Source organism: Aethalodelphis obliquidens, unplaced genomic scaffold (assembly GCF_003676395.1).
Source record: "Aethalodelphis obliquidens isolate GAN/ISIS:26980383/991018 unplaced genomic scaffold, ASM367639v1 scaffold17, whole genome shotgun sequence".
NCBI lineage: Eukaryota > Metazoa > Chordata > Mammalia > Artiodactyla > Delphinidae > Aethalodelphis > Aethalodelphis obliquidens.
The window spans coordinates 28,622,536-28,650,476 of record NW_020837961.1 but is presented as its reverse complement, the minus strand read 5'-3'; the positions used below and the strand labels follow the sequence as shown (position 1 = coordinate 28,650,476).

General features: G+C 47.6%; 1 protein-coding gene across 15 annotated transcripts in view; it reads right to left on the bottom strand.

Moving 5' to 3' along the window:
• Nucleotides 1-2: 2 nt before the first annotated feature.
• DCLK2 (doublecortin like kinase 2) overlaps nucleotides 3-27,941 on the bottom strand; it is a 156,864-nt gene continuing 128,925 nt past the window's right edge. For 4 of the 15 annotated variants that reach the window (XM_027117144.1, XM_027117145.1, XM_027117146.1 and 1 more), the window contains 8 exons: nucleotides 22,759-22,878; nucleotides 22,135-22,281; nucleotides 14,905-15,038; nucleotides 14,416-14,493; nucleotides 8,182-8,278; nucleotides 7,254-7,334; nucleotides 6,002-6,118; nucleotides 3-1,186 (listed from right to left, as the gene is read on the bottom strand). In XM_027117144.1, coding sequence (XP_026972945.1) covers nucleotides 989-1,186; nucleotides 6,002-6,118; nucleotides 7,254-7,334; nucleotides 8,182-8,278; nucleotides 14,416-14,493; nucleotides 14,905-15,038; nucleotides 22,135-22,281; nucleotides 22,759-22,878 — 972 coding nt within the window. In that variant the 3' untranslated portion in view covers nucleotides 3-988. Of the gene's footprint in view, nucleotides 3,363-3,847; nucleotides 6,256-7,253; nucleotides 7,335-8,181; nucleotides 8,279-14,415; nucleotides 14,494-14,904; nucleotides 15,039-22,134; nucleotides 22,282-22,758; nucleotides 22,879-27,941 lie in introns of those variants that run through there. The other 11 variants (XM_027117140.1, XM_027117141.1, XM_027117142.1 and 8 more) reach the window with 7 other exon arrangements.

Below are 27,941 nucleotides of genomic sequence, written 5' to 3'. Positions count from 1 at the left end.
GCTATTTCTCAAGAAGGAAAAGTTTATTGGATACACTTGTAGGCGGCAAAAGTCTAACAATGAGAATGAACTACAGGCCCACCCGTTTAGAAGATGAGCAGGTAAAACAAATTCACTGATTATATACAATCATTAAAAAGAGCAGGGTGGTGGGAAAAAGGAAAAACTGCCAGCAGCCTTCCAGAAGGTTAGTAACAGAGGATGTCTGCAGGCACCTTCCCGCCCAGTCCCGACTGTGCCCCGCGCTTCCTGGGGGTTGTTGCCGCCGCTGCAGATGAAAAGCAGATGGAGGAGGGAGGCTCCGGCGGCTCCTGGGGTCGCTGGTTGGTCCTGCTCTGCCCGCAGCCGGACCTGGAGAAGGAAGCGCCCCGGCGACGCGGCGTGCACCACACCTCTCATTAAAAAGCCCCAAGGACAAGGTCGTCAGCATTTTCTAATACGGTCGTGGGAAGAGTCAGGGAAACACAACTTCGGGGGAAGAAACGGGCTTCCCTGCGGTCTGCGCACAAGTCCAGAGCCAGTGTCGTCCTAGACGAGCCCCCGAGGCTGGGCGGAGTACCGGGACCAGCGTGTCCGCTCGGGCTCCGAGCCTTGCGCGGGAAGTCAGCCCCCGACCCCCGTCAGCAGAGGAAGGGCACCCACAAAGGGACAGACGCAGTTCTGAGTTGCTTGTAAGAAAAAGGGAGCCCTCCTGAGTTTACTTAAATAAGAGAAAGAGCTTGGTGCATCCAAAGTGTTTCTATAAAAATGCGCTCAATGTCAGATAAAAGTTGCACATTCTCCTGGTGACGCCGTCAAATGTCCACTGAACTGAGAAGACAATTTAAACGAAGCCACTCCGAGGACCTGTCCCCGAAGGCGACGCGCACAGGCCCCTCCAGGACCCGAGCGGAGCGCGCGGGAAGCGGTGGCCCTGGAGGCGCGCGCTCTCCACCCCGGCGATGCGATGCGCGGTGCGGGCAGCGATGCGGGCGGCGGCGGCAGCCGGTCAGTCGCGGTGGCGGCGCCAGGTCCCCGCCCGCTCGCACTCCGCGGCGGCGGCGGCAGGAGAGCGCGGGGGCGACTCGGGGGACGCAGAGGGCTCCGGGGCAGGGGGCCCCGGGGCAGCGGGCTCCAGGCCGGGCCGGCTGCCGTCCGCGCCGAGCTTGCTGCCGAAGATCTGGCCCTCCTTATCTAGAGCCGTGTTCTGAGAAGAGATCAGGAGACAGTTAGCCCGCCGCCTCGGTCCCGGCACCGCGAGCAGGGCGCGCAGAGCATGCACGGCGGGAACAGTAGAGGAGAAGTAACGCCCGGCTGCCCCCGATGGCAGCCCAAGGGCCAGCCCGTCCCCGGCGCCGCGGCCTCTGCTCCTACTGCCCTGGACGCGGCCTGGGCAGATCCTCCCCGGCTCCGGCTCCCGGCTGCCTGGGTTCGGGGGCGCTTCTCCCCACGCCCCTGAGCCCAGAAGAGTCCTGGACAAGAAGCAAACCCCATAAGAATGCAAGGTCCCTGACAGCTAACTCTTCTAAAGGTTCCCCGTTGGGGATTCGAAGAGTACTCACAGGTCATCTATAGTAAGTACCTCCCACCCACCCCCATCACACCGGTGCCCCGTAACCTATGGAAGCCCTGGGAATCGATGGTGCTGCATTACCCATCTTTCCATCCTCCACCATCTCCTCCCTGCTCTTCTCTTCTTTGTGCGGGTGTCTTATGCTGTCACACCCCCAAGGGCTTTAACCTGCTCCCCTGCTCCAGGGGCGCAGAAGTCGTCTTACCTCCTGACCCTAGCCTGGGAGGTTGGCCCTGACCTGCCTTCCTCCTCCTCTGAGTGGGCTTGTGGACGTCTGCTTGGCCAGGCAGGCCGGGCCAGCAGCCCTCTCACTGGGTTTTCCAAACGTGCGGAGCTTTCGGTTCTCAGGCACCTTTAGCTACAAGGCACGTGGACCAGAAGTCCTTTTGTGGTCTAACCACCTTGAGGGGGAAATGCACCACTGATTCTTCCAGTACTCTTACTGGAAGGAAAAAAAAGTCTGGAGAAAATATGAACAATGGGGCTTCCTAGGACAGACTTGGGCGGCTGCCTTTGGGGCACTTGGTGTCAACTGGAAGACAGGTGCTCTCCACAGGCCCTTCCCAGCTCGGGCTGAACGCTCAGGGATTGCCAAGGACAATTTCCGTTACCTGGAGAAGAGGTAACTGTGGACAAGCCAAATCAGAAACTCAGCATCGCTCTTTAACAAGCTTCCAAGCTCCCAGTATGAGCAGAGGCCAGGCCACCCCTCAGTGAAAACACTGAAAGCGGGGAGAGGTGGCATTCACTTTTTTCTACCATAAAACTTCCCCTGGGTAGAAGAAAGCAACAGTCCGGCAGTTATTTCTCCTCTTCCCTTCCCGTCAAGAAGACGCATGTGTGCAGCGGAAGGAAGCACTGCTGTGCAGTTAGTACATACCATCGCCTGGGACCTAGTCAGAGGAAAGCAATGCAGGCGGCGTGAGAGGCAAGAGGGGCGAGGAGAGAAGCGGGGACAGAAACTAGACTTACTTTCAACAGAAGCAACACAGTCGAAACAGTTTTGTCTATCTTAAGCCCAAATCCTTCCCAACTTCCCCCCTGAAAGAAGCATAATCCCCGAGTGGGGAAGCACTCTTTTTGAATCCATCCTTTCTCCAGTCAGCTACAAGGCTGCAAAATGCAGCGAGAAGGGGTTTCTTATCATTCCCTTTCCCACCACGAGATGGCCTCTTCTGGGCGAGATGGTGAGCCCCCTCTGCAGGTGCACGGTCCTTTCTTAAGCATCTAAGGATAAGCCAGAGCAAATGCAAGTGCATTCTGAAACCACAGGCCCGTGTTAAACAAAAATCCTATCCAATCGTGTTCTCCTATCCCAAAGCCTAGCTGACCCTACACTGTCTTACTGCTAAAAATGCATCTTTGGAAATGTATTTGCAGAAAGAGAACAAAAGCCTTCACAAAGGTCCCCATCTCATGCTCTCATTCACAGAAAGATGCTTTTTCACCTAAGTGAAAAACAGCCTTTAGCAGGAGAACGACTGGAGTTCTCCTCCCGTGCACTCGCCAGCTTTTGGTCTGGGAAGGAAGGCAACGTGGCAAGGCGAGAAGTTTTAAGTAAGGTTTCCAAGGCTGCGTTTGGCTGAAACGGGTGTCAGTAGGTACAGGAGACCTGCACCCATGAGGAGCTGAGAGCTGGATGCTGGTGTCAAAGTCCAAGAGAAGCATGCAGATTTAAGAGGGGTGACAATTAGAGGCGGCTCTGATGAAGCATAGCATGTTGAATACCAGAATTCTGCTCCGGGGTCCCCAGAGTCTCAACGGGGTACAGAGTGAAACTCTGAAGTGTCTCTCAAACTGTCAAATCAAACTGTCAAACAAAATGCAGACAACAGCATCAACTTGACTTTCTTGCACCGTCATTTACCATTCCTACCCTATCATTTTCTCACCAGAGCCTCAGGCTCCAATCCTTTGGGGGGCGTGGGGGACCAAGGCAGAGAGAACACTAGGGGTGGCAGCGGAGAGCAAGGTTCCGTCTGGGAGCGACACAGCCGTTCCTGAGGGCTCCGCCTCAGAACATTTATGCCCTGTTTCCACTGCTATTTGTATCTGTAGGAAACCACATGAGCCTCACATACCCCAGTTATGAGAACATATAAATACCAGGGAGACTCATTTGTGAATAATGATTTTTAAGAAAGCATTTGAAACTGTTCCCAAGGGCAGGACACAAAGACGCACAGTACTGGTGAGGAGAGCGAGGCAGACGACACAGAAGCCTTGCAAGCTGCCCGGACGCAACCACGCCAGGTCCTCGGTCGGGGAAGGATAAGCATGACATCCCTGCGGAGGCCTGCTCACCGCTGCTCTGGGGGACAAGCCAGAATTCACAGGCCAGCTTTTTGGCCATGGAGAACTGGTACCCCCAGAGGCAGGCTCTACAGATTCCCCCGTAGACAGTGAGCGTGATGACGTCGTCAGCACCTCCAGAGCTAACGAGCTGTGGAGTTGTGTACGGAATGCGGGGTTAGATGGAACCCTACCAACATGCCCAAGATGACACTGAACACACACGGGAACACACAACTTTCACAATCACCGCTGGAATCACAATAAAGCATTGTTCATTCACACAAACATCCGGTTAAAGCTCAGGAGTTTGAAATTTAACAGTTGAAATCCATCAGCAAATGGAAAAATGCCATTTGTAAACCGTGAGATGTAGTTTCTGTCTGAGAGAACCTAAACGTCCTTAACCAGAACAGAGCCTATACTGGGCCAAAAGGCAGAAGGGCTGATCATTCCAGAACCTTGGTGGGCCACAGGCCTTGGGCCATCCATTCCCATCTGGGCCGTGAGTTGACGGGTGACCCAGGGAATGACGGGGGAGCTGCCATAAGCCCTGGGCGCATTTTTAAATTTTAAATTTTTTAAATTTTAAATTTTTGTAAATTTCCCCAGAAGCTGCCTAACAACGCAGCCGGAGGCAGGGCGGTGACCCCTTACCCCAGCCGGCAGCCTTGCTCTCAAGGGTGAACCGCCTGAGAACTTTCTCATGCTCAGTCAAGATGGTTCTTTGCAAAGGGTTTAAGCTGACACTCCGTGACAACTCTGACTTTCTCAGGCTCTCTGCAGAACACTGCTGAGACGCCAGGAAAACCACAGCTCAAGAGGCCTTCCCGCTCTTTCGGCCCGGAGTCCATCATCACCCCCACTCGCGAGTCCGGCAGCACATCAGCCTGCAAGCCTGGCCTGGGGGCTGGAGCGGGGAGCGCAGCCACCCACCCAGGGGGAGGAGGACGGTGCGGCGGTGCCAGGACGGTGGTGGAGGCTCCAGGAGCAGCCCGCCTCCCGCACTCACGAGGGGGCGGGGCTTCTCTCTGCCTCTGTCTGGACCCGCGACCTCGCTGGGAAGCTTCCGAGGCTACGGTGCGCCCTGAGAATAAGCAACTGTTTTCCTCCCAGTCGCTAGGACATCGAGCCTTTCCAGAGGGTGAGGGCCTGTCCTGAGGTAAGGGTGACGGAGCTGTCAGGCTCCACAGATCCCCGCAGTACTGGGGTGGCCAAGACCCAGCTCAGGCCCCCGCCTCCGGAGAAAGCCAGACTCCCGGCCGCGGCTCCCTGATCCTGTGCGCGGGACGGAGATCACGCCGAGGATCCGTGCTCTACACACGGCACCGGAGCAGGTGCGGACACGCCTGGGGCCAGTTTCACGGCCCCACTTGGGCGAGGACTTGGGTCTGGACAGCTGGTGGGAGGGTGCGCGCCACGCTTCTGGCTCAGTTTTATTTTTTCTGCCTTCTTCTCCCATTTGCTGAACTTACTTTCATGCTGCTTCACTTATTTTAATGCCACTTTTCATCTATGTTTGTGGATTCAGGTAAGCTGCCTTTTTAAAAACATTTTGGAAGAAGGAAGATTTGAAAAAATATGGGGATCACTGTTACTGACTTCTCGTACAATTTCACCAACCCTGAAAAAACTAATACATTTTTTTCATTCTTCTGAACTTTTAAAAAACACAAAACACTGACTTTTTAAAATGGAATTGGCTTAACTCTGGCTGTTTCTTATCCCAAGTTCCAAAGAATCATTCAAAGCTCAAATAATCTACTTCTGAGGCCTTGAGTAGTCAGGGAGTCACCTCCTTTTGCTGTAAGGGCCACCTGGGCTTGGGAACCGCTGTCTAGACGGGAAAGCAGGGATGAGACAGAAGCAGCTGCCTGGAGGCCACCAAGCCCAGGAGAAGAGGCTGGGATGCCCCGGCCAGGGGCCCATCAGCCTGGCCTTGCTGGGACCTGCGCAACCTCTGATCCCAGGACCCAAGGCCTGGGAGCCGGCCAAAGGGTGCCCTTCACGTGCCAAGCCATTCCTGAAGTGGAGAGGAACACGACAGCGCCCACGGCCGCGTGAGGGAAGCGCCTGGCGGCTGACTTGATAAGATGTCGACGAGCAGTGAGCCAGACGCTGCAGCTGCCCAAGGGCAGAACCACCCGTTCTACTTACCATGATAATGGAGACCCCGGTGGTGGTGCTGTTCTGTTTGGGGAGCGCGTTATTAAAGTGCTGTTTGAGTTTACCTGTTACTTCAGCCTGCATATTATTCTCCTGGGAGGCATCGTCCTACAGGAAAGAATCAAATACACTGCCTTTGATTCTCACGTCTATGTTGTCTCTTCCTCAGCAGTCACACACCAGCCGTCACCACCACCATCTCCTCCTAAATGGGCCCATCTGAGCCACAAGGTCGGGGGAACAATCTAAGTGAAGTAATTAGAAATGATTACCATTATTCACCAGTCCCCTGCCCTCGGAAAGACCCTCTGCCATTCACCTCCCTCCTTAGGTCTGAAGGGGGCCGAGGAGAGGGCAGAGGTCCCAGTGGCACAAGGACATTCTACAGGGTTCTGAGACCCTCCCCCCGCAGCACAAATGCCACCTAATTCAGTATAGAGCCCTCCCACGGAAACATCAACATTCATGAACAGTTTATCATTTTAATCAAGAATGCAGGTAGCTGTTAGTCCTGATCGTTCATTTAAAAAATACGGCATGTCAGCTACTTGGCCCAAGAGCCAAGGCACTTAGCAGGACCCAGAGAGTTTGAATGGAAAGGTCGGGACGTGTGGGACAGTGGGTGGCAGAGGTGCCTGGGGAGCCGAAGTCAGCAAAAGCCCCTGAATTAACGTCACTGTCCCGAAGCCTCCAGGACTGAGGGGGACACAGCCTCTCCTGCTGTTGCCATTTCGTGGATCGTGTTTACCACGAGCCCAGAGCCACCGCCCAAGCTCAGAGAAATTCCAGGCAACGTCACACATCCTCTGCCTGTCTCTGGCAGGACCGCGTCCCGGCCAGGCCGCCTGCAGCAGGAGTGCTCCTGGGACCACGTGCCATGAAGACAGAGACCAGGGTTTGACACAGGCTCATCTCTGGGCAAATCCTAAAAACTCTCAAACCCCAGGATGACAGAAAAAGCTCCTTAGAGAGCATCCTGGCCAAACCCTTCTCACAGATAAGGAAACTGAGGCCCAGGAAGGGACAGTGACGTGCCAGGTCACTCACAGAGCGGGATCCTGGTGCCAACCGCTTTCTCCCAGAGAAGTGACTTCATGCTACTTGCTCATTAGAGAAAACAGACATTTAATCCTCCACGGAACTTGGATGCAGAACTTTGCCTGCGCAAAAGCCCTGGCGAGGAAGCACGCTGTTGGCCACAGGACACAGAGATGTTGGTTCCCCGGGGACGTGGGGTACTTACTGATACCCAGGGGTGACTCAGGATCTGTCCCGCAGTGCACCGCGCTTCAACGTTTACCTGAAGCATTTGACTGATTAATTCCTGGAAAGAAATAAAGGTGATAGAGCAGGCGACAGGGGGTAATTCCAGCATCAACACAGAAATCTTGAGTTTGCACCAAGTACTTCAAAGAACAGCCAACACAGCTGCTCAGCCGTTTGAATGCAAAAGCTATTATCACCTCCACTGCCCGTGCCTAGGAGGCAATTACGCAGACACAGCTGCCTCGTGTCAGCGGCACTGAGAGAGGAAGAGGTCTCTCCCAAATCTACATTAAACCCAAGATGTTCTCTCCTAAGAGTTCCGGCCATTGTCATCATTCCACAGCGCAGAACTGCAGTGCTGCTCCTTTTGGCAATTCAGCAGGTCTCACAAATCCACCCCTACAATCTGACGGGTGTCCGTAACACATTTCTTGAATAAATGAAAGAACAAACGTTTAGGGCTTAGAGGAGCACAGGAGGACGGTAGCAGCAAACTGGGACGACAGCCAGTCCAGCTTTCAGAATTTGGTTAAGCATTTCAGAGACCACACTGAGGAAGGAACTTAATGAAGAACCACACATTAAAAGTCAAGACAGGGGCTTCCCTGGTGGCGCAGTGGTTGAGAGTCCGCCTGCGGATGCAGGGGACACGGGTTCGTGCCCCAGTCCGGGAAGATCCCACATGCCGCGGAGCGGCTGGACCCGTGAGCCATGGCTGCTGAGCCTGCACTCCGCAACGGGAGAGGCCACAACAGTGAGAGGCCCGCGTACCGCAAAAAAAAAGAAAAAAGAAAAAAAAAGTCAAGACAGACACGGAGCTCAACACCAAGAGCTGCTACAGCCCCACACAATGGGTGAGGACCCTCAACACGACGCAACCCCTAGAAACGGGCCTGGATGGGTACCTTGGCTGAGTCTGTGATGTTGTCCCAGTAGGGGGCCGGAAACTCTAGCTTCCCAGCCAAGATCTGGTCGAAGAGATCTTCCTGGAGATTGTTCTCACTAAGTCAGTGATGGAGAAACAGAGAAAGAGTCAGAATCACCATACAGTTTTTAACAAAATGCTCATGGGAAGGGCGGGGAGGAGTCCAGTCTCTCTGGCTTGGGCATTTCATAGCTCAGCTGTGGATCTCAACTGCATTTGGGATGACTCTCTCCCTTTTAGACAAAGAACCGAAGAACATTTCCGGCCTGGGAATCACAGAGAAAGAGGGAGGTGTGTGTGTCGGGGGGGAGAGGTGGGGAGAGATGGGGAGAGATGGGGGGGCGGAGGGAGGGGGGAGGGAAAGAGGATGAGGGAGAGGGGGAGAGGGGGAGAGGGGGGAGGGAGAGAGGGGGAAGAGAGGGAGCGGGGAGAGAGAAGAGACAAAGATGCAAGAACTCTGTTCAGTGGGTACAGGGTTTCAACGTGGAAAGACGACGATGTTCCAGAGATGGACGGTAGTGATGGTTGTACAACATTGTAAATGTACTTAATACCACCTAACCCTTAAAACTATACACTTAAAAATGGTTTAAATGATAAATTTTATGTTACATATATTTTTCCACGATAAAAAAAGACTCAAGAAAAAAATGGCATCCACAAATGATGTAAATTCTCATTTCAGCAAAAAAACAAGCTCAGCACCTGCCCTCAGTCTCTCGTGGTAGTAAGAGGGGAAAAGCAGCACATTTGAGTCAGATCTCCTTGTCCTTCCTCTTTCTACTCTTCCAAGAAAACAGCCAAAGATCAGTGAAGCAGCCAACATATGAAAACATCACAAGGAGTTCAGAATCTGGATAAACATTCATGACACAATGTGCTCCCCGCTTTGGAACTTGCCTTTCATTGAAGCTCAGTCCGAGACAAAGAGCCCATCCAAGGACATCGACTAGAACTGCACGGTTGAGGCAAACCCACCTCGCCACCCTGTGCCTACCTGCCCGCCCCCCAAGGTGCACCTGCACACACAGCTGGTGCCTACAGGATAAACGATGACTTTTTATGGATGGCGCCATGGAAACACTGCTGGGAAAAATTCAGGAAGCTGGGCATCCCCTACCTCCCAGAAAACTGCATCTCCACGGCCACAGAGCCCCTTCCCTTGGTAGGCACATCAATGGCCCGAGGGAGAACACAGTCATTGGCTTTCTAGGCCATCACAAAGCCCTAGGAGAAAACTCAGGATGCACTGCTGGCGTCAAGATCAAAATCCAGGAGCGAAGTTCCGTCTCACGCGGCAAGGGTGCAGCATTCCTCCCGGAGCTCCCGACAGGCTCCCTGCAGCCTACTTACTGCTCAGGGTGCTCACGTGGGGCCCTGCCCAGCCTTCTGGACAGGAGGCTGCTCATGCTACCAGCCCTCCAGGGTCTGCAAGGGCAAGTGTGGTGTCCCTAGAAATACATCGCTCCGGGGAGTGTCCAGTGACAAATTTGGGGGCTGTGTGATGAGGTGGCTGCCTCGTTCCTGTTCTAGGAAAAAAGAGTAGAGTTCGTGGGCCGGTGAACATTCATGACCTCTAACCAAGCCCAGCGGAATCGACAATGCTGGTCCATGACGTCTGGGTTAGGCAGCACACGGAGGAGCACAAGTCAGGCCAGATCACCGGACGAGGCAAAAGATGCCCCCACCCACCTCGCTCTCCTAAAAAGTGATATTCTTGGAGTGAGCACAGACTCTTTCTAGGTGTCTAAGTATTTTCTTTCCTTTTCACGGTTACTTCTCCACTGATTTAATTCAGCTCAACTCTCCTTCAAAATGAGTAAAGGATGCATCTAAGAACACAATGGGATTTTACAGAAATCTTCAGAAAATTGGAGGACCCCAGGAGACAATGTTAGAAGGAGACAGAAAAAAGTTAGCCATTTCCAGAATTTGTTCTTTTTAAGCCATTCTTGTCTATGACTGCACTCATCTCCTTTTTGGTATTTTTCTGGAATCTCGACTAGCTTATGTTCTTTTAATATCTATGGCTTTTGTTAACAAACAGCTAAAACATTGGGGGTGTGTCTGCAGGACTTAGGTCCTTGGCAAAACAGCCTAAGTCAACAACAAAACCCCAGGATCCTGGCAATTAGAATGGCACCCTCAGGACCCGTGCTGTGAACTGCAAGAGCTTTGGGAATTCCGGGCTGCTCTCACGAGAGCAGAGCTGAAGAGAATTTATCCTTCTTAGTAGTCACATAATAAAAGCCTCTCTGATTAAATCTTCCCTGGATTAAAACATTTATACTGTACAATCTGGCTGAGATGCTTCAGGCACTTTTTAATTCTTAAATAGTACAGTGCTGTAAGTATGAAAATGCCCATTAAGAAAAACTTTGAAAACAGCAAAAGAGTCTGTGTACTACTCTTTCCAATGCCAAGTCATTAAAGGTCGAACGAGGTAACCTGAAAAAATGTTGTAAGCTATTTCACAAATGATGTGCAAACATCTTGACTTCAAGGGGCGTATGTATGTGTTTGTCTTTAAAAGAAACATCAAATACCTCAGCATAGTCAGGCAAGTATTACTTGTCAGTGGCCCTAAGAACAGACTTGCTTAAGCAATAACAAAACTTCTAGTTGCCTCTGAAAAACCAACATCCTTCTCAGTAGCAATGAATCTGGTGTTGAAAAGACTGGAGGGAAAATATATGTCAGCCCAAGACTAAAGCCCAAAAACCCTAAAAGAAGAATGAGAGATGCTACAGTGAAAGAAGCTGAAACTGTCAATTCCAAGGAACAATTTTAATTAAAAAGCTTTGGATGAAAATAATCTTTTGTAGAAAACAAATATTTTGAGATATCTGTTTGAAGGCCTTTATTTTAGGTACAAATTTAAGTAGATAATCTGTCTTATACCATAGTCATTTATCATTCTTTAAAGGACCATTTCCATAATTTGCTATATATATATGATATATAAAATATATAAACATAAATATATTTTATATTATAGAAGGTTATAAAATCTATCCAGAATGTCTCTGTACGCTGTGAAGATGTTTCTGTAACTAGTATTTAACATAACAGATTCTCTTTCATCACAACATGGTACATGGTATGAAAGAGGGAAAACATTTTCAGAAGTAAGCTATCTAGAGTTGTAGGACCAACTTCTGAATATAACATCTAAGGCAGCAGCTTTCAGAATGTAGTTTTACTGCTTTTGATTAGCCGGACTTATCTCAAGATCCCGCAAAGAAGCTGCTGTCCATTGGATAACAAGTCACAATAGATACATATTGTTCAATCTGAGTCTCACTTCTGTTAAAAAGTAAAAAGCAAAGTCAAAGAAAAAACTCCCAGGCTGCGCTGGCAAGTGGCAACACTAGAGGGAGTTGTGAGCACACATTCCTCTACAACTGATCCCTGATACCCTTTTCCAACTGCTCTTAACTTGGGTTAACCAAGGAGGGAAACGCTACTGTAAATGGTCCTAGAATTACTTGCTATCAAAACCCACTACCCTAGGGGCTTCCCTGGTGGCACAGTGGTTGAGAGTCCACCTGCCGATGCAGGGGACGCGGGTTCGTGCCCCGGTCCGGGAAGATCCCACATGCCGCGGAGTGGCTGGGTCCATGAGCCATGGCCACTGGGCCTGTGCGTCCGGAGCCTGTGCTCCACAACGGGAGAGGCCACAGCAGTGAGAGGCCTGCGTACCGCCAAAAAAAATAAATAAACCCACTACCCTCTGCACTTGACTAGTTCCCAAAACAAGTCATCACTGAAACCAGCCAGGGCACAGTGTGACTGTAAAAATAGCCACGAATGATCCCCCTCCCTCTGTGTACACACTTAACCTTCTCCCACATTTACCCCAGGCTTAGCTATTTGATTTCGTTTGGTCAACGGGACATCAATGAAGAAATGTGTGGCAAGCAGAGACTTGGAAAGCGCTCTGGCTGCTTTGGGATATTCTGTATCCACCATCATGTGAAGCCCATGGTAGCCCGCCAGATGCTGAAAGGCACATGGCCAAGTCATATCTGTTTCCCAGCTGACACTGAGCCAACTACCAGGCATATGAGTGAGGCTACACTGGACCTCACGCCCCCACTGAGCCAGCCCAGAGCAGAAGAACTGCTCAATGGACTCACAGAATGATTTACACCCCTGCCTTTAGGGGGAGTTTGTTATTCAGCAAAAACTGATACGTCCAGTAATCCTACAGTCTGTATAACCCACCTGAGCAATGATCTTGATGGAAAACCATGATGTTGATGGCCAGATGGAAAGAACTTTCCACCTATAGAAACGTAACCCAGGCCACAAGGACAAGGTCCCACGCAAATGTCATATCTTTCACGAAACCTTTTGTGATTTCTAGCCCTCAACTCAGCATGCCCCCAACTTAGCATGACCTCATATGCTCAGTTATTCTACTTGATCAATATTCTCGTGACGTATCTACACCAGAAGGCTCTCACAAGTAGAGACTGACATCTCTGTCATTCTTGTGTTTAGTGTCAGCAAAAAAAAAAAAACCTGTTCAACTCAATTAAAAATCGATCATTTAAAAAAGAGAAACCTTTCAACTTTTCTGTATGTTTGAAAGCTTTCACAATAAAATGCGGGGTGGGGGGGTGTAATGGAATCAACTTATTTTTCACTTACTGACCGAATACTACAATGTAATACTACAATGTACAATGTACAATGTACAATGTACTACAATGTAATACTACAATGTTTACTACAATGTAAACGCTAAAACAGAGAATATGTTTTGTTCACCACTCGATTCCCAGCACTTAGAATAGTACCTGGCCCCCAGGAGCTACTCTACAAAGAGTTGTAAAATGAACAAAGAAGGGATTAAAAGGAAAAGAGCATTCAAGAAAACTCAGAGGAAAATCAAACATGCACCATTAGATGAACTTCTGCTTCAAAGTGTTCATTTGCCCCAAAGAGGGAGACAGAACTGATCAAAAGAGATGCTGTGTCAAAGCCCCACACGCCCCCTAGTCATGGACTGCTGGGTGCAAGTGCGCTCTGTGGACCCCAGCACACACCCCAACACCATGTGTGGCCACCAGGCGAGGTGCAGGGTCACCAAGGGTCAATCTGCTGTTCCCAGTTCTGTTTATGCCAAAAGTATTTGTAATTCTACTTAATATTATGTGAACGGACAAAATAAACTTAAAAAGAAAGAATTCCCTGTTTCTACAAGAACTAGGTCGAATGCTTTGCAAAGTGAGTTGTTTAAAAACTGCTGTTGAGGGCTTCCCTGGTGGCGCAGTGGTTGAGAGTCCGCCTGCCGATGCAGGGGACACGGGTTTGTGCCCCAGTCCGGGAAGATCCCACATGCCGCAGAGCGGCTGGGCCCGTGAGCCATGGCCGCTGAGCCTGCGCGTCCGGAGCCTGTGCTCCTCAACGGGAGAGGCCACAGCAGTGAGAGGCCCGAGAACCGCCAAAAAAAAAAACCTGCTGTTGAGGGGGCTTCCCTGGTTGCACAGTGGTTAAGAATCCGCCTGCCAGTGCAGGGGAAACGGGTTCGAGCCCTGGTCCAGGAAGATCCTACACGCCACGGAGCAAATAAGCCTGTGTGCCGCAACTACTGAGCCTGCGCTCTACAGCCCACGAGCCACAACTACTGAGCCAATGCTCCTAGAGCCCATGCTCCGCAACAAGAGAAACCACCTCAGTGAGAAACCCGCTCATGGCAACAAAAAGTAGCCCCCGCCCTCAACAACTAGAGAAAGCATGTGCACAGCAACAAAGACCCAACACAGCCAATAATAAATAAATTTATTAAAAAAAAAAAAAAAAAACCAAAAAACTGCTGTCGAAGAGACAACTCTTAAGAACTAGAAAAAGGCTTACCTGGAAGGATCAGATTGCTTCACAAGGACCTTTAAATCTATTCCTCTTGAAAAAGACTGAGAATGGAAATCATAGACACTGGACTATGGGTGTGTTTTACGGAAGAATAACCGCAGGAAACTCAGGGGACCAAACACAAAGCAAAGGCCTTGGCCTCACATCAAAAGTGTGGACAAGGAATATACATTAATAGGTTGTAAATTAAGATAAAAAAGTGAAAGGTATGTTTGTGTAATTTTTAACTGACATTTTTATTGAGCAGTTTCTGGTCCTGATTGTAGAATGTCTGCTTCCTGATCAAAGGGAGAGGGCTTACAATTCAAATATTGTCATTCAAAGAGCCACTGACCTTCGGAAGGGTGGGAATCCACAGAGCAGTATGTACGTGATCACGCCAGCTGCCCAAATGTCCACCTTCAGGCCATAGCTGGGGAAACAAAGTGGGTGCGAGGAGAGAAACAGTGATACTACTCCCAGGAACCCTGCACATTACTGGAGTACTTGCCTTTGTTTGTTAGGGAAAAAAGGCCTTTCGGTACCAAACTGCTCATTTCATGTAGAGGAATGAATTACCCTTTGGACAAAAGGTGTCTGCTCTTCTCCCAACCTCACCACCATCTTGGGGACTCCAAGACTGGCCTTGGGACAGAAGTCCAGGCCTAGGGCTCTTGGAACTAGAAGCACAAACTCAAGGTCCTGGGATCAAAATCATGGTGCAGGTAACAGTCTCTCCTGCCCTCCACATTCCCAAGAGGCATGTGAATACACAGCAGCAGCAGCAGCAAAATATACCCTTTCCCAAAGTTAAAGCACTAACCCCAACCCCCAGGAGGCGTACCCGGTTTCAGCAATGATTTCTGGGGCCACATAAGTTGGGGTGCCACAGACTGTGTATAAAGGGCCTTCTACCACAGTGGCCAGCCCGAAGTCTCCCAGTTTCAAAGACTTGGTCCCATCAGGATATTCACACACCTGGAACAGAAACCAGCCAATGATCAGAAGTCTTTTTTTTTTTTTTTTTTCTCAGTGATTGCAAGGGGGGCCTTTGGAATTAGGCAGAAAGGACACAGATACATTTACTAACAAATCAAAAGAAATCTCTCCTTGTGATATTAACGGCATGGTTTATCTTTGTTGCTTCTTAAAGCTCTAATTTTTCTTTTTAGAGATTTTGCATGATTGTGTGAAATAGGAAAAAGACAATATTTCTACCTTTGCAAAAAGTTCCTTACCTAGGAGTATAATGAACATGTCTGCATGCTGAGGGGTGTGGGTGGCTGCTTACCTGGTTGGCTCGAGAGCCCTCTAGAACTTCTGTGTGTGTTTCCTGAGTGCTGGGAGGGGGGGGGTATGTGAGAGCCTCAGAAATGTTTAGGAAGTGTCCACTGAAGCGCTAGGTGGTCTCCAACTTGCATGTTTAGTTTAGAAAATAAAATGAGAACTTGTTCTCTAGACAATGATGAATATAAATATTACATAGGGGAGAACCCTAGAAATTCAGAAAGAAAATGACTTTGGGGATCAGACAGCCTGAGCTTGCATAACCAACCACTCCACCCATTTTCCGGTGATGTGACCTTTGAAAGTCTCTCACTCGCCCTGGGCAGGATTCTTCATCTGTGAAATGGGAGGACAGGGGTCCTTGGCTCACGGGGTTGGTGTGAGGATGAAATGAGATGAAGTACAGATCAGGACTTAATGAATGTTCCTTCCTTTCCTAGAAGGACTGGCTGATTAGATCAGGTAAATCATCATCTTGGAAAAGGTTTAACAATGCTGATGAACATGTAACAACTTTTCTAGAAAGCACTGCAACCATATGTAAATTTCTTAATATCCTTCATAACCTTTGATCCTGTAAATCTACTTCTAAGAACCTGCTCTGAGACAACAGAGATGGACCGAAAGGTTATACACAAGAATGCCAATATCAGAATTCATCTGTTTTTAAAAACTGGAAGCAACATAAATGGCCAACAGGGTAATGACTTAATAAATCATGGTAACTCCAATAAAGATGTTGAAAAAAAAACCCAGACAAAAAAATAACCAAAAAAAAATAAATCATGGTAAATCCCTACAATGAAATATTATACAGTCACTAATAAGCACATTTCAAATAAATATTAATCATGGGAAATATTTACTATATTACATAAAATTTTTTTAAATATTCAAAATTATATATATGCTGTAACACCCCAAAATGTTAAGTTTATCTCTAGGTGGTAGCATTACAGGTTACTTTAATTTTCTTCTTTATACTTTTCAGTAGTTTCCAAAATGTTTACAATGAACATGTGCTGGTTCCATAATTCAGAAAAAATTAATTTTATATATAAGCAAACTTTCCTTATGGGATAAAAGTCCGGAAGTTACATTTTCAATGGATTGTTTTAGAAGCAAATGAGTGTGTGTGAGAACATAACTGAGATTTGACTGCGGGATCTTTAACAAGCTGTCCATTTGCCTCTTGGACGTCCATTCTGAAAACACTCAATTTCAGAGGATAACTACAAAAACCTAACCTGTACTCACGTCATACCTTTCTTCTACTTTTACATTTTAAACATATTTTGTTTGTGTTTCCTTGTATTCTACCATGAACTGAATCAGATTTTCATCTAAACCACTACTTACGAAAGGAAGTGAAAAATTTAGCAAATTATGTTTTTTCAAGATAAGCATGTTTACAACATCATCCATTAGTCTGCTACTTAATGAGGGGGATGATTTATAAACTCCTCAATAAAAAGACATCAAGAACCTCCGGCCTTCCTCATGCCAGTGACCCCACCACCTTAATAGGCATTTTTTTAAGGATGACACTGAAATACCTTCCTAGCCTGTGATGTTCTCAGCAGTTTAATAGGAGTATTTTTCACCTTAGTATTTTAATAACTGCTTCCATGTTGAGGTACTAAATACCCATGCGCAGCACGCATCTTTATGACTTACAAGTTTCACAGGACTAATGATGAGGATTTGGAGTCCCTCACAGATAGTTATCATTCTGAGTCAGCCCACAACTCAGCAGAAACATATTCAAAGCTACTAATGAGGCTTCCCTGGTGGCGCAGTGGTTGAGAGTCCACCTGCCGATGCAGGGGACACGGGTTCGTGCCCCGGTCTGGGAGGATCCCATGTGCCGCGGAGCGGCTGGGCCCGTGAGCCATGGCCACTGAGCCTGCGCATCCGGAGCCTGTGCTCCGCAACGGGAGAGGCCACAACAGTGGCAGGCCCGCGTACCACAAAAAAAAAAAAAAGCTACTAATGATTCAGCCTAAAGCAACAGAAACCAGGTTCTTAGTCATGCTTAGTCTTAGGATGACTTTCCATCCGTTATGTTTAATATAAACATTAACAAGAACAATCTGAATTACAGTTAGAATTTATGATGCATTTACTGAAACCCAGACTTTAGAAATTCCCTGAGTAATTGCAGTGATAAGAACATTATAGCCAACATTATAATTCTAAATGTCTCTATCATGAGAGTAAAAAAAAAGTTTTGTTAATGTCATTTTGTTTTTACAACTTTAAAATACACTCATTAGGTACATTTTTTAAAAACAGTGTTTATTTTAGAGATTCAATTTAGGGATGCCTAGGGGTATTTAAGTGTTGTCAGATACTCCGAAGTCCCAGAAGTCCCGTTTTTCACATCCCCTATAAGGAATTCAGAGTCAGATGCAGGAGTATAAATAGAAAGGGACTGAACAGTCTATAATCGTTGAATTATGTTTGGGCAAGTGGTACTCCTTGGCTAAACATCAAAAGGGAAATGTCATAAGGGCCAGACAAGCCTGGAATAATAATATTTTATCTGATTCATCTCTCCCCAATGCTAGACACAAAGGCAAATATGTGGAAGAGAATGTAAGTAAATTTCAAATCTTAGCTGGAGATTCTCTTCAAAGCAGGAAAAAAAAAATATATATATATATATACATCTATAAATCTACACATACACACACACACATTTATGACATCGCTGGGACTTCCCTGGTGGTGCAGTGGTTAAGAATCCTCCTGCCAACGGAGGGGACACGGGTTCAATCCCTGGTCCAGGAAGATCCCACATGCTGCAGAGCAACTAAGCCCATGCACCACAACTAATGAGCCTGTGCTCTAGAACCCACGAGCACAACTACTGAGGCCGTGTGCCATAACTACTGAAGCCCGCGTGCCTGGAGCCCGCGCACCGCAACAAAGAGTAGCCCCGCTCGCCGCAACTAGAGAAAGCCCACGTGCAGCAACGAAAACCCAATGCAGCCAAATTTTTTTTTTTTTAATTTATGACATTGCTTTAAGAAACTGACACGGACACACACACGTGGCTTTAAGAGACTGGTTTTAAGAAAGAGGTGGCTAAACGCACAGGGACTCCAAAGGCCTCCTGTTCTGGCAGAGAGTTCAGTTCTCCCCAGTAACACGCATCCTCGCAGGACTTGAGAGATTCCAATATTTTCCTAAATGCTGTCTCACTGCACTACTATAGTCACCCTGCTGGACAATTAGGAAGAGAACTTTTGTTCCAATTTACAGATGAGGAAACTGAGGCTCAGAAAACTCAAGTTACGAGCAGGCAGCCAAGGGGGGGCTCCAAACAAGACCACTGCCGTCCACCGCACCCTCCTGCATCTAAAAGCCTGCACGGCCTGCAGACTCTCAGTGAGATCTGAACAGCCACCACTGTGAGAACTCCAGCCCTGCGGTGCTCAAAGGGCCCACCACAAGCTGAGAGATGCTGTCAAAAGTTGCTCTCAGAATGCAAAACTGAAATATGTGAGAAATGCAGATCCCACATACAAAGTGAATGCCACAAGCTCTCTAAATAAAATGTCAGCATCATGATTTAGCAGGACTTCAAATATGAGAAACCAACCCTCTTCTCTCCCCTGCCCCCAGAACTCCTGGAAACGTGGAATTTATCACTGGTCTCTCACAGTTAACTCTGACAGGGCACCGCCAGGCTGTAACTCACGGCATTAATGGCCACCCCTGTGCTCCCTGACACGGTGACCCATACATCTCTGCTGGCAGGGGTTTAAATTATGACACTGCTGCCAGAGGAGGGGATGCAAATCAGATGTCTGAATGCTCTGGTGTTCAAAGACCCAATTCTCTTTTAGAGTAGCAAGAGGTTGGCAGTCCCTCTGCGTATTTCCTTTTAGTGCCTCGATGGTACTTTTTCACGCCAACCTGCTGACTCTATCTAGGATCAGCCGAGGGGTCCAGTTAGGTTTCCAAAGGCAGGCACATATTCTACTTGGATATGCGCAGCTAAGGGTCTCCAAAGCCTGACCCCACGGCCCTTTCACGTCACACATTAGCCTCATCCCGACATCAGTTTTATCATCTCCCTTCTCTGCCCTTTGGGCAGCACAGCGGGGTTAGAGCGGGTCTCGGAGTGGGGCGGACATTCATCCAGGTGGGGCAGGTGGGGCAGGTGAGGCACTCGATTCCAATCTCCTGCCTACATTCTGAGACTCATCCTAACGGGGACTGATGTCTCCAACTGCTATCTTCCCTTGATGCGTAACAGCAGAAGAGGATGGGGGCGGTTTTCTGAGATTCTGCATACAGTAAGGAACTGTGAGTGGAAAAGAGGGGAAATGGGGTGAGAACGGAATCAGTGAGCTGGGAAACAGGCACCCTCGGGTTTACAGAGAAGCTCACTCACCCCTCCGCCACCCTCCTCGCCGGCTGGGCCCCCGCAGTCAGAGCCAAGCGGCGTGGGCACTGTGGTAACCACTGGTCCTCGGGCCCCGTGCTCTCAGAGAACGTCAATCACAGCGGCCACTGCGGTGACGTGGGCCATGGAGAGCAGGGGCGTCCTCGTGAACACCTCGGCACTGTGTCTGGCTCCGCGGGGGGAAGCCTTGTCCCCTCTGCCCCCGGCCAAGCTCCGTCAGTGGGGGAGGGGCAGGGCCAGCCCAGACCGCAGCCTCAAGGTGCAGAAGCAGCCCGTCGAGAGGAGGGAACCCCACACCCTCACGTCCACCCAGGGGCCTGGCTTACCGCTGCCTCCATTCCTCCTTAGAGTTCACATAACACATCTTGTTTTACAGAGCAGGGGTGTTTACTTTCCTAATAGGAACAAACAGAAATGAAACATATTCCCTCAAGGCAGGAGACAGTAAGAAAAAAAACCTCACATACTTTTTAAGTGGACACTCGGAAGTTATCAAATGGTATTAACCAAAAGGCAAAATGGATACCCTGGATTAGCAGAAAGCCCCAGGACGGCCCCAAAGCCTAGTCCATTCAGTTGTTATTTGCATGCTGGGCGTATGAGGCAGGCTGTGGAGACTTGTGTTTGAGGGCCAGCTGCTGGCGACCTAGGTGACCATGGTGGTCAGTCACCAGCCGTCTACCCACGTCCACTGTGTGTTTCCTCGGCCCTGGGGATATAAAGTAACCGAAACACAGACCTTGCCCCATTAGTGCTTACGACCTAGAGAAGACAACAGACAAGTAAACGATAAAATCACTGCACCACGTCAAGTGCAGCAAAAACCAGAGGTGGCCATGACTGACTCTGCCCAGGGAGCCTGGGGTGATATCAAGAAGACAGGCCTCGGGCTTCCCTGGTGGCGCAGTGGTTGAGAGTCCGCCTGCCAATGCAGCGGATGCGGGTTCGTGCCCCGGTCCGGGAGGATCCCACATGCCACGGAGCGGCTGGGCCCGTGAGCCATGGCCGCTGAGCCTGCGCATCCGGAGCCTGTGCTCCACAACGGGAGAGGCCACAACAGTGAGAGGCCCGCGTACCGCAAAAAAAAAAAGGAGACAGGCCTTGCTCAGTATCTTACAAGATGAACGTGTTTGCCACGTTGCTGGGGGAGAGGATGCTGCAAACAGAGACCAGTGTGGACACCAACAATGAGGTGTAATGCTGCTGAGGAAGTCAAGTCTTCACCAACTCCTGGACCCGGGGAAACCTGTGCTTGGATGCACACGATATGGGAGACTCAGATAGGCTCACCTGCCAAGCAGTAACGATGACGATGGTGATGCTCAGCCCTGAAAGGTGGAAACAGAGAAGCCAAGAGTCCTGTGTGCGTTTGGGAGACGTGTGTGTGCAGAACTCCCAAATCGCCTTCTCTAAAATTTCTCTACAACGTAGACACGAGGACTGTCCCCATTAGCAATGTTTGCTTTGAAGGCCACCATGAGGTGAGTTACATATGGCTTGAAGGTGAGTGCCATGCTGGCCAGATGGGTAGGGAAGAGAGTAACAGGAGAAGAGGCTGGAAAGGGAAACTGGAACCAGATTATGAAGCTGAGTGCATATCAGAATAAGACTTTCATCTGTAGAACAACAGGACAAATGAGACTTTTAAACAAGAAAAGTTAGCATATCTGGGTCTCAATTTTCCTATCTGTAGAGCTGAAATGAATGGACTAGATCATTTCCAAAGTTCCGTCCTGCACAGAAACGAACGCTTGTGTTCTACTGCTGTCTCCTACAAGCCTCTAATTCTGTTTCTGTCTCCAATTTATTCTTCAGAATTTTTTGCCTCATAAAATAATTTTCCTGCTCACCTTTCTTCAGTTAGCACCATCCATCAAATCGTAAATGAAAATATGTTTTCTAATGTCTGGTAAACAGTAAATGCAGAAGTGCAGATCAATTCGAGAAATCCATTAACATTTTATGGTCATTGACTTGAGTCAGGCTGATTTTCTAGATTTAAACTCTCTCAGCCCCGTATCTGCAGGGTTGGTATAGACTTTAAAATGTCATTGGGGCTTCCCTGGTGGTGCAGTGGTTGAGAGTCCGCCTGCTGATGCAGGGGACGTGGGATCGTGCCCCGGTCCGGGAAGATCCCACATGCCGCGGAGTGGCTGGGCCCGTGAGCCATGGCCGCTCAGCCTGCAGGTCCGGAGCCTGTGCTCCGCAACGGGAGAGGCCACAACAGTGAGAGGCCCGCGTACCGCAAAAAAAAAATTAAAATAAATAAAATAAAATGTCATAGTCTGCATATGATTGTTTGCATGCAATTACTGTCACTTTAAAGGGAGAGAGACCTGAGTTGGAACAGAAAAGGCAGAGATGACGTACCAAGAGGTTCTCTGGCTTGATGTCTCTGTGCACAATGCTGAGGGCATGGAGGTACCTGAGGGCGTTGGCCAGGTTGTACACCATGGCACTGCCATCTCTCTCAGTGTACTTGGTTGAAGAAGTAATTGCATCAAAGAGATCTCCACCCTAAAGGACACATAAAAGAACATATCAAAACATCGACAGTGGGGACTTCCCTGGTGGCACGGTGGTTTAGACTCTGCACTCTCAATGCAGAAGGCCAAGGTTCGATCCCTGGTCCGGGAACTAGATCCGACATGCATGCCACAACTAAGAGTTTGCATGCCACAACTAAGGCGCCTGCGTGTCGCAACTAAGGAGCCCATCTGCCATAACTAAGACCCAATGCAACCAAATAAATAAATAAATATTTAAAAAAACAAAACAAAACATCAACAGTAGCAGTTCTATGAAGGTATCAAAGAAAGCTCATCAGCCTGGAGTAGATGAAAAAAATGACACAAGTGCCACTAAAATTGATGATTATAAATAATGAAAGTTTCAAGGTAGCAAAACACTTTTCCAATTAGGTCCTTCAAGAATATTGTTAAGTCTTGGGATTTGTCATCAATGAATTCTCTTGAAATCTCTCCATCCTCTTACTTTGACCAATTCCATCACCAGAAAAAGCTCAGTAGCTGTTTCCATCTCCTCAACCAGCATGATGATATTTGGATGTTTCACTCTGCGCAGTATCGACACTTCGTTCTCAATCAGATGCTCCTGTCAAAAAGGGTTTAGAGAGGTAGATCAGAAATTACAGAACCCTCTGCTCTATCCCTGTGTTCTGGAGGACAACACAGGCTGTAGATCTGACACTGAAGGAACAGAGACAAACCACACCCTGGCCCAGCTGGTGTCCCTAGGGACAGGACAAGTCAGCGTGACACCTCACTGTAACTAACAGAAAGACATTCTTCAATACATCCCTCGAGAACTTCCCTGGTGGCGCAGTGGTTAGGAATCCACCTGCCAATGCAGGGGACACAGGTTTGAGCCCTGGCCCGGGAAGATCCCACATGCCTCAGAGCAACTAAGCCTGTGCGCCACAACTCCTCAGCCCACGTGCCACAACTACTGAGCCTGCGTGCCACAACTACTGAAGCTCACGCGCCTAGGGCCCGTGCTGTGCAACAAGAGAAGCCACCATAATGAGAAGCCCGCACACCGCAAAGAAGAGTAGCTCCCGCTCACCGCAACTAGAGAAAGCCCACACGCAGCAACAGAGACCCAACACAGCCAAAAATAAAATATATAAATAAATTTATTTAAAAAAATACATCCCTCAAAAGGCTCGGCATGCTATCTGGCACATAAAACACACTCCTTCCTGTCTCTTCTTTATTTCTAACACCTTAAGAGGTTGTGATGCTATGAAAACTTGTGTACGCCACACTGTGCTTTGCAGTTCAGCTGGAATCACTTTTCCCTTTCAGTATACACTCAGAAATAAAGACTAGGCATGTAAGGAAATTTGGCATGCTTATGGGATACAACTTCTAGCATTACAAACATTTTTAGTTTTTAAACTATTACCAATATGAATTTGAATTTCATGTTGAAATTCATATAAAAAAGAAACTTTCTTCTTCTATGATTGGGTATGAAATCATTCACCAGATGGATGTTCCTTATCATCTTGTATTTCAGAAATCAGGAAACATATAGTACCATGGGGACCATCACTTCTCTGAAAATACCACCTGATTATCAGTCCTGGTGAGTAATGCAGTTGAGATCAGCACTGTAGCAAAACATTTACTCACGGCATTATTATTTTCAATACACCAACCCATGAATCATGAGCAACAATTGGTCTATGTTATTATGAGACATTAAAATCTCTCAACAATGTCATATTTGTTAATCCTCATTAACTGTAATAATAAATTGTTTAGAAATTAGGAAATGCTCTGTAAAAATTGCTAATTGCCCTATTACACACTCTAGGTTTTCAAATATAGCAAAATTTACCTTATAAGGGCTATCATTTGCTACCTAAATATTCAATACACATATATGCATATATTCATATTATATGTTCGTGTGTGTGTGTGTGTGTGTGCGCGTGTGTGTGCACTTCCCTCTTACCGCCCCTTTTGCCTCCTTTGCTCTCATGAATTTCAACTAAATTTAGTGTTCCGCTGCAGTAGTAGGATAATTATCTCTAGTTCAGGATACCATTTATGGTTCCTCTCATCTTCATGCATCCATGTATACATGTATTTTTACTCAAAGCCATCTCAAATGCTTTTCGACAACAGGTGGAAGTATGAATTATAACAGATGAATAACCAACATTCAGAGAAAATCTGTTGCTGGCTGCTGCTCATGGTGGGCGGTGTTTCTCTAGCATTGAATGCACTGTGTTTGTCCAGGTAGTCACTCAGTAAATGTTGGAAAATGACAGTGCAAATGCTGAACCAACATGGGGGAAAGAAAAGAAGAACCAACATGATCTAGGAATCTAGTCACTATTTGTCAGTCGCTGTGCAAGGTACTGGTGTAATGTCTTAACGCTTATCCTTAGAACAGTCCTTGGAGGCGGGGTGCACACCTAGGGTCCTGACACCCCAGTCCACATTTTTTGTACTGTACAATATCACCTATCAAAGGGGGAGGCTTTAGTCAAAGTTGTAATTTTTCAAAATGACAGCTGCAAAGCTGACACTATTCAATTCCTTGAAAAGACAGGAACTAGAGGTAGTCTCACACCAACTTGGGAGTCAAGGCAGAACCACACCAGGCTTTGTACAGAAGAGAATCTATGCCCATTAATGAGCAGGGCTGGGAAGATTTAGACTGGCTTTGGAGTCAGCAGACAGGGAAGAACAGTGGTTCTCAGAACCTAGTCAACCACAGCTGGGAGGCCACAGGGCCCCCTACGTGGTTCCAGTCTCACAGGGCAGCAGCAGTAGGCAGCAACAGAGCCCGGGTCCCTCCCAAGGGAAGCAGCTGTGCAGCCAACTCCTCATGGCCACAGAGACAAAGGAAAGATGCAGCAAACCCTCCACATTTGTACAGCTGTTTAGAAGCCTTTGGCTCATCTGTGCCAACCATGTCCTTAATCACAGTAACAAGCAGAGGCAGATGTACCTTTGTGAACATGTAAAGGCAACCAAATGAGTTTATTTCACTCTGTGTGAAGCCGAGACGACATGGTAGTAAAATGGGTGTTTGATTTTTAAGCTAAGTGGAACTATCACGTCAGTTCTCCTCCCTCCTCCCCATTTCCCCCAGGTTGGGAGAGTCTATAAATTTACCTCTCTTCAGGGGCTCGGTCTGTGATGCTAATTTAGAGTGACATACGTAAAATAATCCCCATCACCAGTACCCCAAGAATTCTCTCAAATTGGAGCTAAAATAAGGAGTCTACCACATACGGAGACCACACCTCCCCCAAGTTATCTTTTTCATTAAAAGGCACAACAGAGAGTCTTCTGAGACGCATTGTGGAACTTCTCCCAGGGCCTCTGGGCAGTGTCACATTTCAAACATTAAGTGAATACTGCAACATTTTCTCCACCATTATTTATTATCTCAGCTTACTGTATGCTACTCAACAATGGCTAGTATTCTATGCACATAGTGAAGGTTTTTGCTGGGATGTGGGAGTTATTAGCCTTTGTTTCCCAACCTCTGATGATGCATGTAAATACGTCTTTGAAGGAACAATCCTCTTTTTAATGTAAACCATCTTCAGAAGCAAAACAAAACAATGCACAAAAATCTTTACAAACGTTATCTTCCTATTTCTTATGCAATCCGTATGTAATCTTTGTTTCTAATATATAAAAATGCTCTCTAGGTTACATTTTCCAGGGAAATATTTCTAAATACAATGTGAACATCACTTTTGTCTTGAACTGCACTGAACTTGCATTATTCAGTCATCTACCATTATTTATGTTAAGTGATTCATGATTCTAACTCCAAATAATTTACACATGAATCATTTCATGGCGGTGTTCCACGGTTTTGCATGTGAGAGTAAATGACAAAGAAAACTGCTCACTTGGCAAAGGATACCGCCCTATCCTTGGCCAGGGTGGTTTTTAACTGACAAAAGAGAGAGAGAGAGAGAGAGAGAGAGAGAGAGAGAGAGAGAGAGAGACAGCCAGAGAGAAACAGATTCACGGAATAAACAGCTCTCTCAAACCAAACGAATCATCTTGTCTCCAGTCCTTCCCTCCTGTGTCCTTTGTCTCACTGAATGAACCTGGCTGCCCAGAGCAGACAGGAATTCCACCCGGACCCTCCTTCCTGCATCCTCCTGCACAGCCAATCAATCACCGATCCCTGCCAGGTCAGCCTTCTCCATAGCCTCGGGATATATCCATTCCCATTTTATCCCTTTTGCCAATCTCTTATCTAGACCTCCAGGCACTTGCACAGGCGGTTTTGTCTGGAGCTCTCTTTCCCCGCTTCTTGGTGAACTCCTATTTACCCCTCAGCACCACATGAGACCTCACCTCCTCCAGGTGGCCTCCCCTGCTCAACTGTGACTGGATTAGGAGCCCCTCGAATTTGTTCTCAGTGCCCCTGCGCTCTGCTCCAACCACAGCCCTCACCCTGCTGTCCCGGAGCTTTCTGTTTACCTCGCCCTCCAGCAACTAGCACAGTCCGTTCTGAAGTGCTCAAGAAAGTGGAAGACATAAACACATCATGCCTGCTCTCGGTCAACAGTGGCTTTACAGCTGGTATATATATTGTGGGGTGAGTACTGCTGAGGATCATGCAGTGAGAGAGATGAGATGCTCAGATCGCTACCTGTAATTTCTGCGGTAGATGAGTGTGGTTGGTTGAATAACGGCCACACAAAGTTACCAAGCCTTAATGCCTGGAACTTGTTAATATTACTGTATTTGAAAAAATGTCTTTGGAGATGTGATTAAACATACTGCAACGAAGAGATAACAGTGGATTATCTGGGTGCCATCACAAGTGTCTTTAAGAGACAGAGGCAGAGGGAGATTTCATAGACAGAAAAGGAAAAACACACACACAGAAGACAGGGAGGTGAAGACGGAGGCAGGGTTTGGAGTGATGTGGCCACAAGCCAAGGAATACTGTCAGCCACCAGAAGCTACTTAGAATCAAGGTACAGATTCTCCCCTAAAGCTTCCAGAGGGAGTGTGCATTTCAGACTTAGCCGCCAGAACTGTGAGAAAATAAATTTCCGTTGTAAGCCACTAAGTTTGTGGTAATTTATTCCAACAGCCTCAGGAAACTACTACAATATACATTTGGATTTATGTCCTGCCTGGACCCATATCATGTAGATAATGAATGCAGAACTCCGGGAAGAGAAGGACCACTTCTAAGCACCACAACAGAAAGCTCAGGGCTTCATACACTATGGGAATTCAATAAATATTTAGAATGAATATTATTTAGAATACCAAACTTGGAAGAATTCTTAAATTTACAAACACCATAGCCTTCTCAAAAGCCTCCTTAAATTTGGCCCCAAGGTAGATCTTGCAAAAATCTCCTACGTAAATCAATAAAGTTACAACACTCCTTCACAACATACACAAAAATAAACTCAAAATGGCTTAAAGACTTAAATATAAGACAGGACACCATAAAACTCCCAGAAGAGAACACAGGCAAAACATTCTCTGACATTAATAATAGCAATGTTTTCTTAGGTCAGTCTCCCAAGGCAATAGAAATAAAAGCAAAAATAAACAAATGGGACCTGATTAAACTTATAAGCTTTTGCACAGCAAAGGAAACCATAAACTAAACAAAAAGACAACCTACAGACTGGGAGAAAATAT